This window comes from Drosophila mauritiana, chromosome 3R (assembly GCF_004382145.1).
Source record: "Drosophila mauritiana strain mau12 chromosome 3R, ASM438214v1, whole genome shotgun sequence".
NCBI lineage: Eukaryota > Metazoa > Arthropoda > Insecta > Diptera > Drosophilidae > Drosophila > Drosophila mauritiana.
The window spans coordinates 1,903,950-1,919,269 of record NC_046670.1 but is presented as its reverse complement, the minus strand read 5'-3'; the positions used below and the strand labels follow the sequence as shown (position 1 = coordinate 1,919,269).

At 39.7% G+C, this 15,320-nt stretch overlaps 3 protein-coding genes across 3 annotated transcripts in view; all 3 read left to right on the top strand.

Annotated features, from left to right (window-relative positions):
- Window positions 1–4,390: 4,390 nt before the first annotated feature.
- LOC117144135 lies at window positions 4,391–5,280 on the top strand. The gene has a single exon (XM_033309161.1). It carries the CDS (start codon window positions 4,471–4,473, stop codon window positions 4,969–4,971), a length of 501 nt encoding a protein of 166 aa, XP_033165052.1. The 5' UTR covers window positions 4,391–4,470; the 3' UTR covers window positions 4,972–5,280.
- A 302-nt stretch (window positions 5,281–5,582) lies between these two features.
- Window positions 5,583–15,320, top strand: part of LOC117144335 — a 62,109-nt gene continuing 52,371 nt past the window's right edge. The window contains exon 1 of the mRNA XM_033309448.1: window positions 5,583–5,664. The gene's annotated coding sequence lies outside the window, so the exon portion shown is untranslated. The remainder of the gene's footprint in view (window positions 5,665–15,320) is intronic.
- Window positions 8,094–9,761, top strand: LOC117145044 (nischarin-like). Its single transcript, XM_033310553.1, has 2 exons — window positions 8,094–8,131; window positions 8,908–9,761. Exons 1-2 carry the CDS (start codon window positions 8,094–8,096, stop codon window positions 9,734–9,736), a joined length of 867 nt encoding a protein of 288 aa, XP_033166444.1. The 3' UTR covers window positions 9,737–9,761.

Here is a 15,320-nt window from a genome sequence, read left to right as displayed (position 1 = left end):
CGCCCTTACGAGATCATCTGCTTGCTGTCTTCGGCCACTCAAACTTTTTAAATAATATGACGTTTTCGGGCGTCCAGCTAATTTCCTTTCCTTTTTATTATTCTTTTTTTCCTTTAGGATAAGGATTGAATGTTCTTCTAACCACTTTGAATAAACTTTCGAAAATTCATTTATTTTTCGATCGCATTTTCTCCAATTTCGCAAAATATTGACTGAAAACATTCGTTATTACTATTATTCGTTAATCGTTCATTAAAGTCTAGCTTGCGATCAGAAAATGACCACTGATAAAAGTGAAAATAGCTTTTTCCTTTTGACGAACACCCTTTTTCTTTCGCCACACTTCCAGCAGGGCACCATTGGCAATCGAGATGTTGTTCCCTAAAAAATGAAATTTCTCAAAAACCCGCAAAAAACGCACATAGAGACTACCTGATATGAGTTAGGAATTGAACACACTACAACATGTATATAAACACTTACTGAACAAATTGTTGTAGCTCTATTCAAAGTTGAAATTTGTTTCAAACAACTACACGTTGACACCCCTTTCTAAATGTACAAATTATTAGAAAGAGACGCACACAATAAACAATATATTAATAGCAACACCTAATAAAAACCTAAAGATTGATTATCCATTTCAAATTATACTCTTCTTCTTTTTAAATTTTAACACTTTGAAAGTTAAGTTAAATTTTGGCTCAATGCAGCCACGTGGTATAAGCTCGCAACAGCCGACTTTAACAGCTGTTATAATAACGGTGCACTGTTAAATTAACTTTTGCGGGCTATAACAAAACAGTTTAACGTATTTCCAATCTATTAATACTAAAATACTTCAAATTTGCATACTTGTGAAAAACACAATATTGTAAAAAAAACAGGCCAAATGCCCCATAGTGCGCTGGACGTGTGCGGACATTGCAGCTGCACGTTTTCGTGGATTTTCGAGATTCAACCGACTGGTAAGGACGACAGCATGGGTCCTACGGTTTATTCGACGGTGTCGTACTCACATCGAATGAATGCGCCGACGCTAAGCGCACATTGATACGGCTATCGCAAAGTGAAGCATTCGCCGAGGAAATTCGTGGAGGCACAAGGAACAAGAGCAGCCAATTATACCCTCTGGTGCCCGTCGCCCAATTATACTGTCGCACAAGAACGCACTGGCGGACATAATCGTTCATCACCACCATGAGAAAATGAGCCACCAAAACTTTGAGGCCACCAGCGGCGAGATTCGTCGCAATTACTAGATAACGAACATAAGGAGACTGCTACAGAAGTTGGTGACTAAATGCAACGTCTGCAAGTTGCGGATGCCGCGATCGACGCAGCCTGAGATAAGCCCCTGCCGGAGAATCGACTTGAGGCAAATGGCCCATTAAGTATACTGGCCTCGATTACTTCGGACCATTGCATGTGACAATTGGGCGACCTACAAAGAAGAGATGGGGGTTATTCACATGCCTAACAACCAAAGCAATCCATTGGGAGATGGTCCATGATTTGTCAACAGATTCATGCATTATCGCTATGAGAAATTTCATATGCCGCCATGGACCGATGGTCAGAATAAGAAGCGACAATGGAAAGAACTTCGTCAGTAAAGATCCAGGGCGAGCTGTCGTCTAAAGGAATAGAGTGGATATTCAACTGTCCAGCGAAGCCAGCTGAGGGTGGAGCAAGGGAACGAATGGTCCAGTGTGTAAAGAAGGTGTTAGCGCACACAATGAAGAAGCTCGCGCGCAAGGAGCCCGTGCTGGAGAACTTGCTGATCGAGGAAGAGAACATAGTGAATTCTCGACTTCTCACAGACTTGCCAATTTCAGCGGACCAGGAGGCCACTTTGACACATAAAGATCAACTGAAAGGTGTATCCGATGTACCAAGTCTTCCAGGAGACGACTGACCGGCTTCCAGGGCATGTGCCACAAGAAGGCAATGGCGGATTGCTCGAATGATGAGGGATCGGTTCTGGAAACGATGGGTGCATGAGTACCTGCCCACAATCGTGCGCAGGGAGAAGAGGTGTCAGCGTGTCCAGCAAATGTGTCGCGGAGATCTAGTATACATCAGCGAGCCACCCACACCACGCAGGGACTGGAAAAGAGTCATCGCCGAGGAAGTGTTCAGCGGAGAAGAGAGTGTACCAAGACTAGCGGCTGTGAGGACTAGCGATAGACCCAAGTGAATACTGCGTCCCGCTTCGAGGGTCGGTGTGCCTCCAATAAGAAGTTCACCAATCAGGGACCGGTCACGAATAATGGCTATTTAAATTTCGTGCCCTCTTACCGGAAAAAGCACTGTGGCTTGAAGCCGCAAGAATACAAAAAAGGATTAGAACCGGATGATACGAACTTACTTTTTTAAATAAACATTAATTTATTATTTTATTTGTCCAACTTATTGCCTCTCGTTATTCATTTCGTAGCTGCAGCCCTGGTCTACGTTATGCGATATTTCGTTACGTTGTGATATAATTACATATGATACGTAAAATGTGGCGCTTGAGTTCAGGGCAGAGTTGCCACACTACGCCCTATTCAAATGATAGTTAAAAAAGTTTTTGTAGGTATTGAGATACGTTAAAAAATAAATATAAACCATTTTGCTCTATAGGACATTTTACTCATACACATATATTTCAGAAAGAATTATTAAATGATGTATTACCTTTTTATACCCGTTACTCGTATAGTAAAAGTGTGTACTAGACTCGATGAAAAGTATGTAACAGGCAGAAGGAAGCGTTTCCGACTATATAAAGTATATATATTCTTGAGCAAGGTTTTACATATGCGAGCAATTCCAACTCAGATGAATAATTTGGAGAAATGCTCTCTTAGAAAAGTATAAAAAAACGATTTGAGTTTTGGCTCTCACCGTTAAATGCATATATATGAGGATCTTAAAATTTGCCAAATTTGTTCTGAGGAAGCAAAAAAAAAAAAAGTTTTTAATACGCAAACAATTTATTCAATCTGAGTTTCGTCGTAAAAAGGGGCTTATAGTGAAAAATCTAACGACGGGAACCAGGCAGGAAAATTGTTTAGTAATCCAGATTTGTCTGCTGTTTCTTCCTGGATTTGTCTGCCTTGACAAAGAATTCATTTTCAGGATCAACAGCATATTTTAAAAACCAGAAAAATTCCGAAACTGCCAAAGGACTTGTTCAAAAATATCCATACCATTCCCCTTCAGTGCAATATTAATTCACGCTCCTTCAATTATTAGAAATTGTTTAGTGTCAATCGGATAACTTTTTGAAGAAGCTGCAGAATACAGAGATAAAGACATAAAAATGTTTAGGCTGAAGCATACGACAATTTTTTTTAACAAACATAGTATATTTTTAAGCTCCGCCCCCAACAGACAACTTCCATGTTAGCAAAAGTCAAAACTCTTAAAATCAACTATAAGCCTACTAGAATAATTCACCATATCTATACCTATACTCATTTGATTTTATATTATTATTATTATTATTAGTTACGTTATTTAACTTTTATGCTTGATATAAACTATAAGGAACATTAAATATGATTTTTCTTGGAACTTTTCTTGCTGTTGCAATACATTGGTCTGATGTGGGCATACATTTTTCCTATATTCCTACTACTTTTATTTGTATTCGTTTATAATTTTATTTGTATAAGTAAACGAAATATTAGAACATTTCCATACAAAACATTTAAAACCGATCGCTCTTTGGCAACTATATGAAAGAGTAGTCCGATCTGACTAATTTTTATATACGATTTTAGAGGTAGTATTATAAAATATTGTGCAACCTCAACTGAAAGTACTTATGGCCGCGCTCTCCATACAACGGCGACCACTGTGCGGTGGGTTGGGCGTCGGCAGCATAACAGCTGCTGTCGTAGGAACTTCCTATGTCCTTGTTTGTCCTTAGTCCTGCCGCCCGTTAGTCCCATTTTTGTTGCCGCCAAACACTCAAGTGAAAGTTTATGGAAGAAATAAATCTAGCTATTTATAACTGATTTGCCGTTAGTTTAGAGGGATTATCCAAAAGTGGTGAAACCAAAGTTTCTTCCTGGAAGTTGTTTCAAATTTGTTGTTGGCCCTGGCAGGGAAAAAAGTGAAATCAAAAAAATAACAGAACGTTTTCAAAATTGTGGGCGTGACTGCTTTTTGCGGCTTATGCATACCTATAGAGACTAGCAATCCAAACACAAATTGAAAAAATGTCAAAACATGTTCGAAATGCGTAGAAGTGGTAACGTAGGCGTCATAGAATCTGCATGCCCAATGTAGAATTTCTTTTATAGTTTTATAGCTCAGAAGGACACCAAACAACTTCCTTTATGACTAATCTAGTATAACCTTTTCTTCTACAAAGTAATTTGTTAGCTATCTTTGCTTTTGTGGTCAAATATTTAAAATTATCCGTCACTCCAAAACGAAGAACAAACTAAAATAAATAAGGCAATACTCTCAGAAATGGGAGCCAGGAACAGTAAGCCGCAAACGGTGCAGATTGAGAATCCAACGGCATTTGAGATTACTCGGGATGTGGTAGACAGAATGAAGCATGCCACCGTCATAGGTACTGAACTCGGATCTACCACCTGTGAAGCGTGTAAGCAAAAAACAGTAAAAGAACCGTGTTCCGATATGCCTACTACGATGGAACATAAGCAGCATAATGAGCGTGCCTTGCATCCTGTTCCGGTGGCCAAGTCCTGGAAGAAGCGTTCTCTGGAAGTCGAGGAAAAAGAGTTCGGAAAATCCTTAAAATTGGTTCAAGAACTATTCGGTACGCCTGTAAAATGGGCCAAGGATTGCGAGGGCGAGATCGAAAAATTCGAGGAAGAGCTGGTTTACTGCTATCAACGGTTTCCAAACGAACCCCTTCAGTGCTCTAACTTGGCCAGACAGTATCACCGATTCGTATTCGCCAAGCAGTATGCCGAATTATCGAAAGCCAAGACGAGTACTTAAAGATAGGCGATCGACGATCTCAAAAATCCATTTAAGGTTAAAAGCCAAAAAACATGTAAGGTATATTCCTTAGGCTAGACGCTTGGCTAATTTTATGAATTTTCGGTTTTGGGAATTTTTAATTAAATGTAACGTGGCGAAACCTTTATTTTATTTCCTCTGTGCTTTATTCCGGTGTTAGAAATGTCGACATAAGGAGAAAATGTTTGCGGAAAATGTTAATGCGGGTTCTTTTTACATCCTCTTAACCGTTCGATTTAGTTGCTCTCTTCTCTCTTCCTGTAGCAGTACATCCGAATTTGTCCTATCGATTTTGTTTTGTAATCCGTATATAGGACTCTTTAATAATATATCTAAGCATACTGTTGTTTTTATAATGTTTAGATGCAAATAAGAATAAATTTTAAACAGTTTTGAAAATTCATTCTGATTAGTCACTATCTAATTTTTCTCGATGATATGGGTGAATAAAATGAGAAAATGTTTACAAAATTTTCAAAAGCGTGTCACTTGTGGTAAATGAACTCTTCAGAAGGACGGAGCATCCTCGCACAGAGCCAACAGGACCAAAAATTGGCTACAATATAAGATTGGCCATCAAATAGTCTAGATCTAAGCCCCATGGAAAATATTTTACGGCTAATGAAAAGAAAGCTTCGAAATGAGCCACAAATAAACATTTCTGCATAAAAAGTAAGTAGTAAGAGATGTGGGACTCGATTTCTCGGAGCGTGTTAAATGTGAATATTCCACTTTTGATCTTTGGGAACGGGCCTATGTGATCCATATTTATTGTACGGAATGGTATAGGTACCGTGTCGTTTACATGCAGTGACCCTTCAGGCTTGCCTCCTTTTACTTTGTATTTACAGCACTCTGGACTCGAAGAAATGTACGACTTCACATACCTCCTCTTGCGTGGGAACCAAACGTTCCGTTGAATACGTTGGATTGTCTTATCCGTGCCGTTATATCCTGTGTCGCCGTGGCTTGCTTTTATTATCCTGCAGCGGATTGCTGGGGTACACCTAATTTGTTGCCGTTGGCCGTTTTGCGTAGTCTGCTCTCTTCAATAACGTAGTCTCCTTTTACTTGGACCCATTTTGAACTCTTCTCCTTCAAATATCTGCGCCAGTATTGGGTCTTGCCATCGTAGCGCATACACCCGATCTTCATCAGTTGGTACAATCGGTAATACATTGTCTACTACTGTGAGAGATATTTCTCATGCCATCTACGTGTGGCATATCCGCTCCTGGTCGATGTTTACAAGTGAAATCAAACTCTGTAGTTCGAGCCTCCATCTTGCTATTGGCGCCACCAGAAATGGAGATCGCAGTAAATATATACGGAATCTATCCATCTATCTATTGCTAATATTTCTAGCGTAAGTGTGTACTTCATGATATTTTGTTGGCTTCGATGCAAAGGCTTCTTTTAGTCATTAAAACGCCTGTTCCTGATCCTCCCCCCTATACAAGCTCCACATCCTTATTCAATAATTTCCTTAATGGATAATTATACTGTACTCCTTGACAAATTTTCGGAAGAATCCTGAAATTCCCAGAAATCTGCGTGCTTCTGTTTCATTACATGGCCTTTGATATTCGTTGATGCATTCAGTCTTCTCGTTGCCTGGCTGAATCCCTTTGCCCGTGTTAACGTGTCCCTAAAAAGTCAAATTCGTTTTCATAACATCGCATTTGGATGGGCCCCGCCAACCTTACAGTATCAAAATAATTCCTGTTATATAATTAGTCTTAGATGCAATTATTACCTCTTCCACATAATTGAGAATACTCCGTTGGTGTTTCAGTTCTCGTATGAACTCCGTAGTGACATTAAATTCATACATTACATCTGGTGCTGTTAAATGCTTACTTTTCTCGTCCATCGGTAGCTGGTAGTAACCAGAGGTCATATGCAGCGTCGTGAAGTATGTTTCCGGATGGCTTTGCCAATTACTCCTCTACGATTAGCATCGGATAGCGCTTCTTTATGGTATCTCCTCGTTTAAAGCCCGATAGTCCACGCATAGACTCCGTTCTCCGTTTGCCTTTTGCACCAAAATTGTTGACGTGCTTCTTTCAATTATCCCGTACTTCAGTAAGTCGCCAATTATAGTGTTCATCATCTCCCTTTGGGCAAACGGCACTTGATACCTCCGCCCCAAGATGGCAACCGTAGTGGATACCTTTATATCCATAGTCGTCGTTTTGCACCTGCCAATTTTTGACAAATGTTCGGCAAAACATTCTTCATTGCATTTTAACAGAAATCTCTGCCTCTGGAGCAAAGTTGACTACTCTATAGTTACTCAAGGTTACAGTGTTGCAAGCGGAAGCCAAACTGGAATTTCGAGATCGCTTTGGTAACATCCTGGTAAGCCTCTCCATAATTTTTCCCAGGGGTGGGAGTAGACTGATGTGCATGTAAGAGTCAATGTCTGTTGGTAGTTTCTCGGGCTTTGGGATCATTATTATGCTCGCCGGAAAGTATCCAAAATCAAGAATTCTGTTGAATATTGAAACAAGGAACTGTAATGCTTAACTCATTGAACAAATGTTCTGCATTTTAGAAAATCGTTTACCAAAAATACAGCCCTCAAGCCAAGGGCCATGATTCCTTGCCAGGAATTTTCCTCACGAGTGTTCAAAAACAAAAACAAATCTCACAGGCTTTTTTTACTTTTTGCCACTCCCACTCTAACGCCCTAAAGCCGTCAAACCGGTCACGCCCACACTTTTGAACAATTTTGAAACTTTTTCTCATTTAACTCCCAATTAATGCGATATCCCAGAAAAACGATAAAATTTCGCTTTCGAATTCACACTAGCTGATTAACGGGTATCTGATGGTCGGGGAACTACTATAGTATTCGACTACAGTATTCTCTCTGGTTATTAGCTATTTTTAAAAGATGAGACGACGATTTATGTAGCTATTTCGAATGGATATATTTTTTTTAGTTTGTTAGAACGAAATTTGGCATAGATGCGCATATGAAAGGGAAAGAATATGAAGGGAAAGACTTTTGAAAGGGAAAGACTTTATTGCAGAACGAACAGCAAAACGCTTAGACAAAAAAGAAATGCGAGGTTAGATGCTTGGATATTTCTGCGATGCAGCAACTTTTGACAAAAATATTGGCCAACGACGAGTTCGTTTTGCGTTTTTAACCGTAGTAGAAGTGCACGCAATACTATTTTGCACTTCAACATAAGTCTTCTTATAGCAGAAATCTGTTATTTATCAGATATAGCCTCCCGGTAGTATGCGACGCCACATTTAGTCAGGACTAAATGTCAAGAAAGATTTTAAAAATGCTAGGAACTGTCTATGAACACAACCAGAAACCTTGCTTAAAAGTGCATAAATTTGATTATTATTGCTGATTTATCTGGCACTACTAATATTTTGACTGGCTATTTCGACCAAGTTTCAAATATTTTTATTCAATATTTTACTAATACTAAATTAGAACAAGAAACTATCTGCTAAAAGAGTTCCCTTTAATAAACAAGATAAGATAACTTAAGAAACCACTCATTTGTTCTGATACATCTTGTCTTCTTGCTCTTTTTCTAATGATTGAGTGTCCAGAACTATCGAGGTTTTTCATAGATTCTGATTGACGATTAATCACAGTGGTTTCTCCAGCACTGCTACAGTATTAGTTTACAGTCGTCCTCTAGTGACAAATTGCTGCCTCCTCGCGAGACTCAGGGTATCTCCATCGGGGTCATCTGGTGGAAGTTCCCTCCAGCTCTTATCCTTTGTTTCCGCTTAGAGGTTGGGATATCTTCTACTAGATATCTATCGCTTGGCATCACATTCGCAATAACAACAGCAACAGCTTGGCAACAGTTCGATGATCGTTGGCGGAATCTGTTCTCAGTTTAGTCAGATCAACATCCGTTAGCATCTTTAGGATAGTTTTAATCTAAATGCCTTTCGCAATCTCAAGACGCTCAAATTTTCGGCCTTGTCTACCGAAAACATTGTGGACATCGAACTTCTGAAGCCGACTCTCCAGACAATCTGTGTTCATAACACAACCATACAAAACATAAACCAAGTCCTGCTTTGCGACAATCTGCACAAGCACTGCGATGTGCCCAGCCTGCTGCCAGAGACTATACTTGCTTCCCTCTCCGGTTCCGGTCCCTCCACTTCTAATGGTAGTGCCTTGGTCAGTGCGGATGCGTGGCAAGAGATAACAGAACTAGACCTGACCGGCAATTTGCTAACCCAAATCGATGGCAGTGTACGAACAGCTCCAAAACTCAGACACCTAATCCTTGACCAGAATCGAATACGGACCGTCCAAAATCTGTCCGAACTTCCTCAACTCCAGTTGCTTTCGCTATCTGGGAATCTTATAGCAGAGTGTGTGGACTGGCATTTGACGATGGGAAACCTAGTCACTCTGAAGCTAGCTCAAAACAAAATCAAGACACTGAGTGGTCTGCGAAAACTACTTTCACTGGTTAACCTGGACCTTAGTTCCAATCAGATCGAGGAGCTTGATGAAGTCAATCATGTCGCCAATCTTCCGCTTCTAGAGACCCTTCGACTTACTGGAAATCCGCTGGCGGGCAGTGTCGACTATCGCTCTCGCGTCCTTGCTCGATTTCACGAACGTGCTGCTGAAATATCTTTGGACAACGAACCTGGTAATCAGCAGGAGCTAGATACTGCTTTGGTTTTGTCTTTGGTTTTGTCCGCCCTTCTGCAATCGAAGCAACGTCAGCAACAAAAGTGATCCTTCTCACAGAAAGTTTATCGATTCCATAGACAAATCTCGCAAGAAATTTTAAATCTTATGGTTTTTATAAGTATTACCTTATTGATATTTCTTGCAACTAAACCCTATTAACAAATATTATTTTCTTAAGGTTGTGGACTTTAAACAGTTTAAAGATTTCTTTCAAGGATATTTCCCAAGTTAGACATAATTTTAATTTATTTAAAGTGATTTGTAAATTTCAATGTTTGTAAAATTCCATTTATTCAGACAAACTCTAAATGTATATGTTTTATCATTTCTGTCCACCTCGATGTGCAATAATTCAATGCTCACCTCCAAACAAATAAGTTAAGTAAATCAAATCAAATATTATTAAGTTCTCGGAGCTCATAACCATACAAGAGAAAAAAGGGGAACATTTAGTGGTACTATTTATCATTGTGGTTATATTCCACTGAATCGAGAGTATTTGTTCATCCCAACGCTTTTCATTCGCGATTAAATGTAATAACATTGTCCCAATGTGTATATCGGATTGATGTCTTCGAAATGGTATCTTAGGATAATTCATGTCAGCGACAATCTTCTGGATTTTCTCATCCTGCAGTTGTATTGAAAATAACCAATCAGCCTCGTCTATGTTGGCTTTGGATACTTTAAGGCTTTACTTTTAGGCTTAGCGCTTTCCAGCTACTTTCTCAACTACCATCGTGCGATCTTAGGAATGTTGAATTTTGTTACTATTTTTTCATAGCACTGCTATTTCAGCGAACACAATACTTTTGGATATTTGTTTATGATATTCCTTCACTACTTTACTGCTATTAAGATTATGAAGATAATAAAAAAAGAAAACAAATTATACATTTGGCCATGCAGTTGTAAAAGCTTCTCTAAGATTGCAAATAGTTTTCGTTTGTCGCTTAAGTGCCAAAATTCATTTACATTTTACCTTTTTAAGGTTTCGGTCTCCACTAAAAACTTAACCACTAAGCTTCACTCCCTTACAAAGTTTAAGTTATGTGCGGAACTTTCTAATTTAGCATAACTATTCATAAGCTTTTGTAGCAAGCTTAGCTTTTGGATATCTCAGTGAAGAGCAGTTCACCTAGTGACGATGCGCACCGCAAATGTGTTTAGGGATTTTGCTAGGAAGAGGCGTAAAATCGAAAATCTGCTACGACAGTCCGATTGATTTGATTTCTATTTTGATCGAAATGCGCTTTTGTATTTTTTAAAGGGGAAATTCAAAAACTAATATTATTAGTCGTTTGAACCAATGGAGCATAATAGCCCATCTGCATACTTTATTGTACGCTATCCTAATGTGACAAGTCGTTCATAAAATATCACACTAACAATCACAATTACAATATACACAAACAAGAAAAAAGAAATATTTTCGTGCCACATACACATATTTAATTTCCCCATTAAATAAAGGGCTCGACAAGACGAAGTTGAGTATACAGGCATTTTAGGGCTGCTGCTAATGAAACGCACAATGCGATGTGAGCGTGACAATGAAAATCAAATTATCAACGTAATGACAGGAACCGAACGGGAAGGATGACAGTAAGGCTTTATAGCCATATCCAGGCGTTCATATACGGATTGTTCATATGTACATAACTAGGTTTTGATACGAGGGAGTCCAAAACAGCTTTTAGAGGACTTATTGCTTGGAAGTCTAAAGAACATTCGGGTTTCAGGTTTGAATCATTTTTAAATACTTTCAATAGTTTAGCGATAAGATGTAATTCTTCTTGATATGAATTACTTCATATATAGCATCCCATTCGACTTTCCAAATTGAACTATAATTTGATGTTCTTATAGAATGTAACTATCTTATTCCCTTTCAAGAGCCCATTCGTTAATTGTGTATAATATAAGTTGAGATGCTAGTTAACACATCGCACATCAAATGTCTGCCGGATAAGTTTTTCATGTATTTGCCGAATAGGATTAGCGCGACCTTCGGTGTCGAGAGCAGTTAAAATCGCTGGCGAATGCAATCAATTACTTAATAACCCCTCAGCAAATCTTTGCATAAACACAACTGCTTGGCGATAGAAAAGGCGGACCCATGACAACAACAATTATGGAGGCCGCCCGGCAAGGCGGCGGATTTAATAACACAAGTCAGCTGTTCGGTGTCCTTGCTCTCTGAAAGCTCGCGAGGGCTAAAGCTTTCGGCTGGCCATGTGGGGAAGCGGGTCAACGCTGCGTATGCGTTACGTTTCACTTTCGCTGCCGACGAAGTTGCTCAGCTTCTTCCATTTGGCGGCTGCTGCGACCCAATCAGACTCGTTCCTTTTCGCATTCGGTTTCAGTCCCCGTGTAAATCTAGAGGCGTCAGGTTGTGTGTCCGCAGGAAGTTCATCCAAAATTCCGCGCTGACTTCGATTTGTGTTACGGCTGCTGCCCCGAAAAGCAGGCAACGTGGTCTGTGCAAGAAGTTCCCACTCAAGTCGTGGGTATCAGTGTTAAAGCTTTAAATTGCTGGGCCGAAAGTTTTTTATGAATGAATCGGTCGGTCGGCAGCGGGTTGTGTTAATTTTGGGCGATGAGCGCGCGATGTGGAAGTTTGGGCGTGCCAGGCCTTAGAATGGTCCTTCGATTGGAATTAATGAGCACACCCAGCGAAATAAATGCAAAGCGCGCTTCAGGAATAACGCATCACAATGGCTGCTTGGCAATGGATAGGGAACACAGATATAATATGTATATACGCGTAGGGAAAGCTTGGAGGACTAACCACTCTGCTATCTCAATGGAATAAAATGTATTCTTATTTACAAGCAAATTTCACTAAAGCAGTTGTTTTAGAACACTGAAGAAAAATATAGAGAATTTAGCTGATAGCTCAGGGCAGATGACGACCATTACGTTCCGCGCCAATTTTAAATGATAAGCTAGTTCAGTGGAATTTAAAGAAAGAAAACACCTCTTGTTTCAGCTCACAATACCTATCACAGGATGCTTGTATTCAACTCACGTGCTGGACTTGTTTGAATCAGCTTAATAGTAACTACAAAAGATTATAAAAGCTTTCCAGACCCAAAAGCGAAATATTTATTTGAGAATGTGTCCCTACGTGATCTGATCACACAACAAACCGCAACTCCGTCAGCAACCAGAATCTTAAAAAGGAGGGAAATACCTTTCCATGCTTTTTAAACATTATCGTCGCCATGGCCGCCATCCAAGATGACACATGCCAGCCGGCTGACGCCTGCTTATATTACGAGTACTCTGTAGGCATTCCGGTATCAATTCCCCTCGCTCGCCATCGCTCATACGCACCGTGCGCCGACCAAGCGCTTTTCCACCCGCTGGGCTTAATTGCCGAATATTTGTGTTCGGCGCAGTGAAGGCGTTCATTAAATTTGCCGGAAAAGTGAAAAATCGCTTAAATTTTTCAGTGAACCTCGCGACAGCCAGGGATATACGAGCCTAGTAGCTTAAAATTACCAAAGCGCAGGAAGTCAAGTGGTCGAAGCGCTTTAATTGCCCCGGTTGAAGTCATTTTCCGCTCTCTTAAAGTGCGTGTGTGTGCGTTCGGGCGAAGTGCGCTTTTCTCGCAGTCGGGCTAAGGACCTGAAACAGAACAATCTCCGGCCAGACAAGGCTTTTCGGTTGTCGACAGTCATCAAAGCGGCTTAGAGTTACAGTAAGACGAACGAGGCGTCTAGGCCAAGCATAGGCACTTCCGTACATTTGGGCAATGTTGGTGAGTATACTTTGAAATTGTAGGCTTCCAGCTTACGTACATACATACATATATGCCTAACGCCGCAGAAAGGGTTCTTGTTTGACTTTTATCTTATATCCAGAGTCAAGGGTTCATTGCGTTTACAAATCTCTGTGGACGGCAGTCCAGGTAGTGACGAAACGTATCAGAAGACTGTGCCAAGGTCACTTCTAAATTTACACAAAGGAATAAAACTCATAAAGAATGGAATGAAATGTAGTATATACCAAAACACACAAACGTCATTTAAGTTTTTTACGTTTCTAACAATTATTGGTAAAAGCGTTTTTGGCGGCAAAACCGTTATAAATAGCTCAATTTCTGACGGCTATCTAAAACACGATTCGGTAAAACTGCGCGCTTTTAATTTGTTTATAAACAGAAACTATCACTTCCCAATTAATAGAAGATATCTTAGCAATGAATTTGTATCAGCTCCATTATTTTAGGCTCGTGGTGCCATTTTGATTAATTAAATCAAATTAATTTAAAAAACATTAATTCTAGGACTTCTTAAAAAACAGAATTTTTTGTCATTTGTCACTTGTTTTTATTCCCGTAACTCGTAAAGTAAAAGAAGAAGAACACCTTTTCCGACCACATAAAATGTATATTCTTTATCAAGATCAATAGCCGATCGATCTGGCCATGTCCGTATGTCCGTCTGTCCGTATGAACGTCGATATCCCGAACTCTGTTTAGTTCGGTATACACCATATATTTTATGTGTTAAATTTAAAGTTTCACTTCTTGTTTAAACAGTGTATGATAAACCAAGTTTATGTGGACATGTAAATGAGTAAAAGATGATCGTGCATATAACAAGGAAATATTTATTATTTAATTATTCATTAGCAGACAAAACTCACCTACTCTTCAAAGGCATCTGACTGTGGTGATGTTCTTCAGCATCCTCGATGTCCATGTACTCGCGTTTGTAAAGCGTTTGCTGCTCTGTGACAAATATGAAAAAATAAAAAATCGATAAAGCCAGGCTACGAGCGCAAATTGAAGCGTCAAAGTCACACAAAAGTCAGGCAGACACATTTGTTAGAAATAACAAATGTGATTTCCTCGGGCCTGATTAGTTCGATAAACTTTTTTCCAAAAGGACAAACCTTGGCCAGAGACTTGTGACAACAGAGTGTAATCTTTCTGAGGACAAAATGTCTGAAATTTCCACGTCACTTGGCAGTTAGTAAAGAATGCTAGTGCCTGTGAATGGGAAAGTCCTAAAATGAAATTAAAACCTGGACAGGACATCATAAACTATGCTTACATATGCTTGAATTGTTTCTAGCTATTTAATAACCTTTAAGAAACCGCGAACCACATTTCCTTTGAAATAATGCCTTGGAGGAATTCCTTTCACAAATCAGTTAAGCATTATCTATTAGCCCGGCAACATTTCGCAAGGACAACAACTTGGTGCAAATTCATTCTAATTTCGCCCTGTGGCTCTTCTCAAGTTCGCCCAAGTTCTTAGGAAAACCTAAGCTGCCGTTGAATGTAGTGCCGCCTGCGTGCTGTCTACTTGTTTTCAAACTTAGCAAGTTGTCGCATACGCGACATAAATCCGAGCATATACACAAATACTTAGCTATAAGTATGTACACAAGGCCTATCCGAGACAAAAAGTTCTTGGGAAGGACAGTTTGTTTTGAGGAATTTCTGTGGGGTCCTAAAGTTTGAGCGCTTTACGAGAGGCTGTTAAAAAGCCAAGTGCGACGTTTGTGCTCACAGTCCTTACAACTTCCGCCTTGTGGCTTGGATTACAAATTTCGCATATTTGCTTCCCAAAGTATGCAACAAGATCCCGAGGTCCTACAGTTAAAAACAGTG

Excerpts from the sequence above, each read along its gene's own strand:
- LOC117145044 (XM_033310553.1), top strand. The coding sequence starts at position 8,094 with ATGCAGCAACTTTTGACAAAAATATTGGCCAACGACGA. Across the intron at positions 8,132-8,907 it reads AAAATATTGGCCAACGACGA|TTTTAATCTAAATGCCTTTC; the intron begins GTTCGTTTTGCG and ends TCTTTAGGATAG.
- LOC117144135 (XM_033309161.1), top strand. The coding sequence starts at position 4,471 with ATGGGAGCCAGGAACAGTAAGCCGCAAACGGTGCAGATTGAGAATCCA.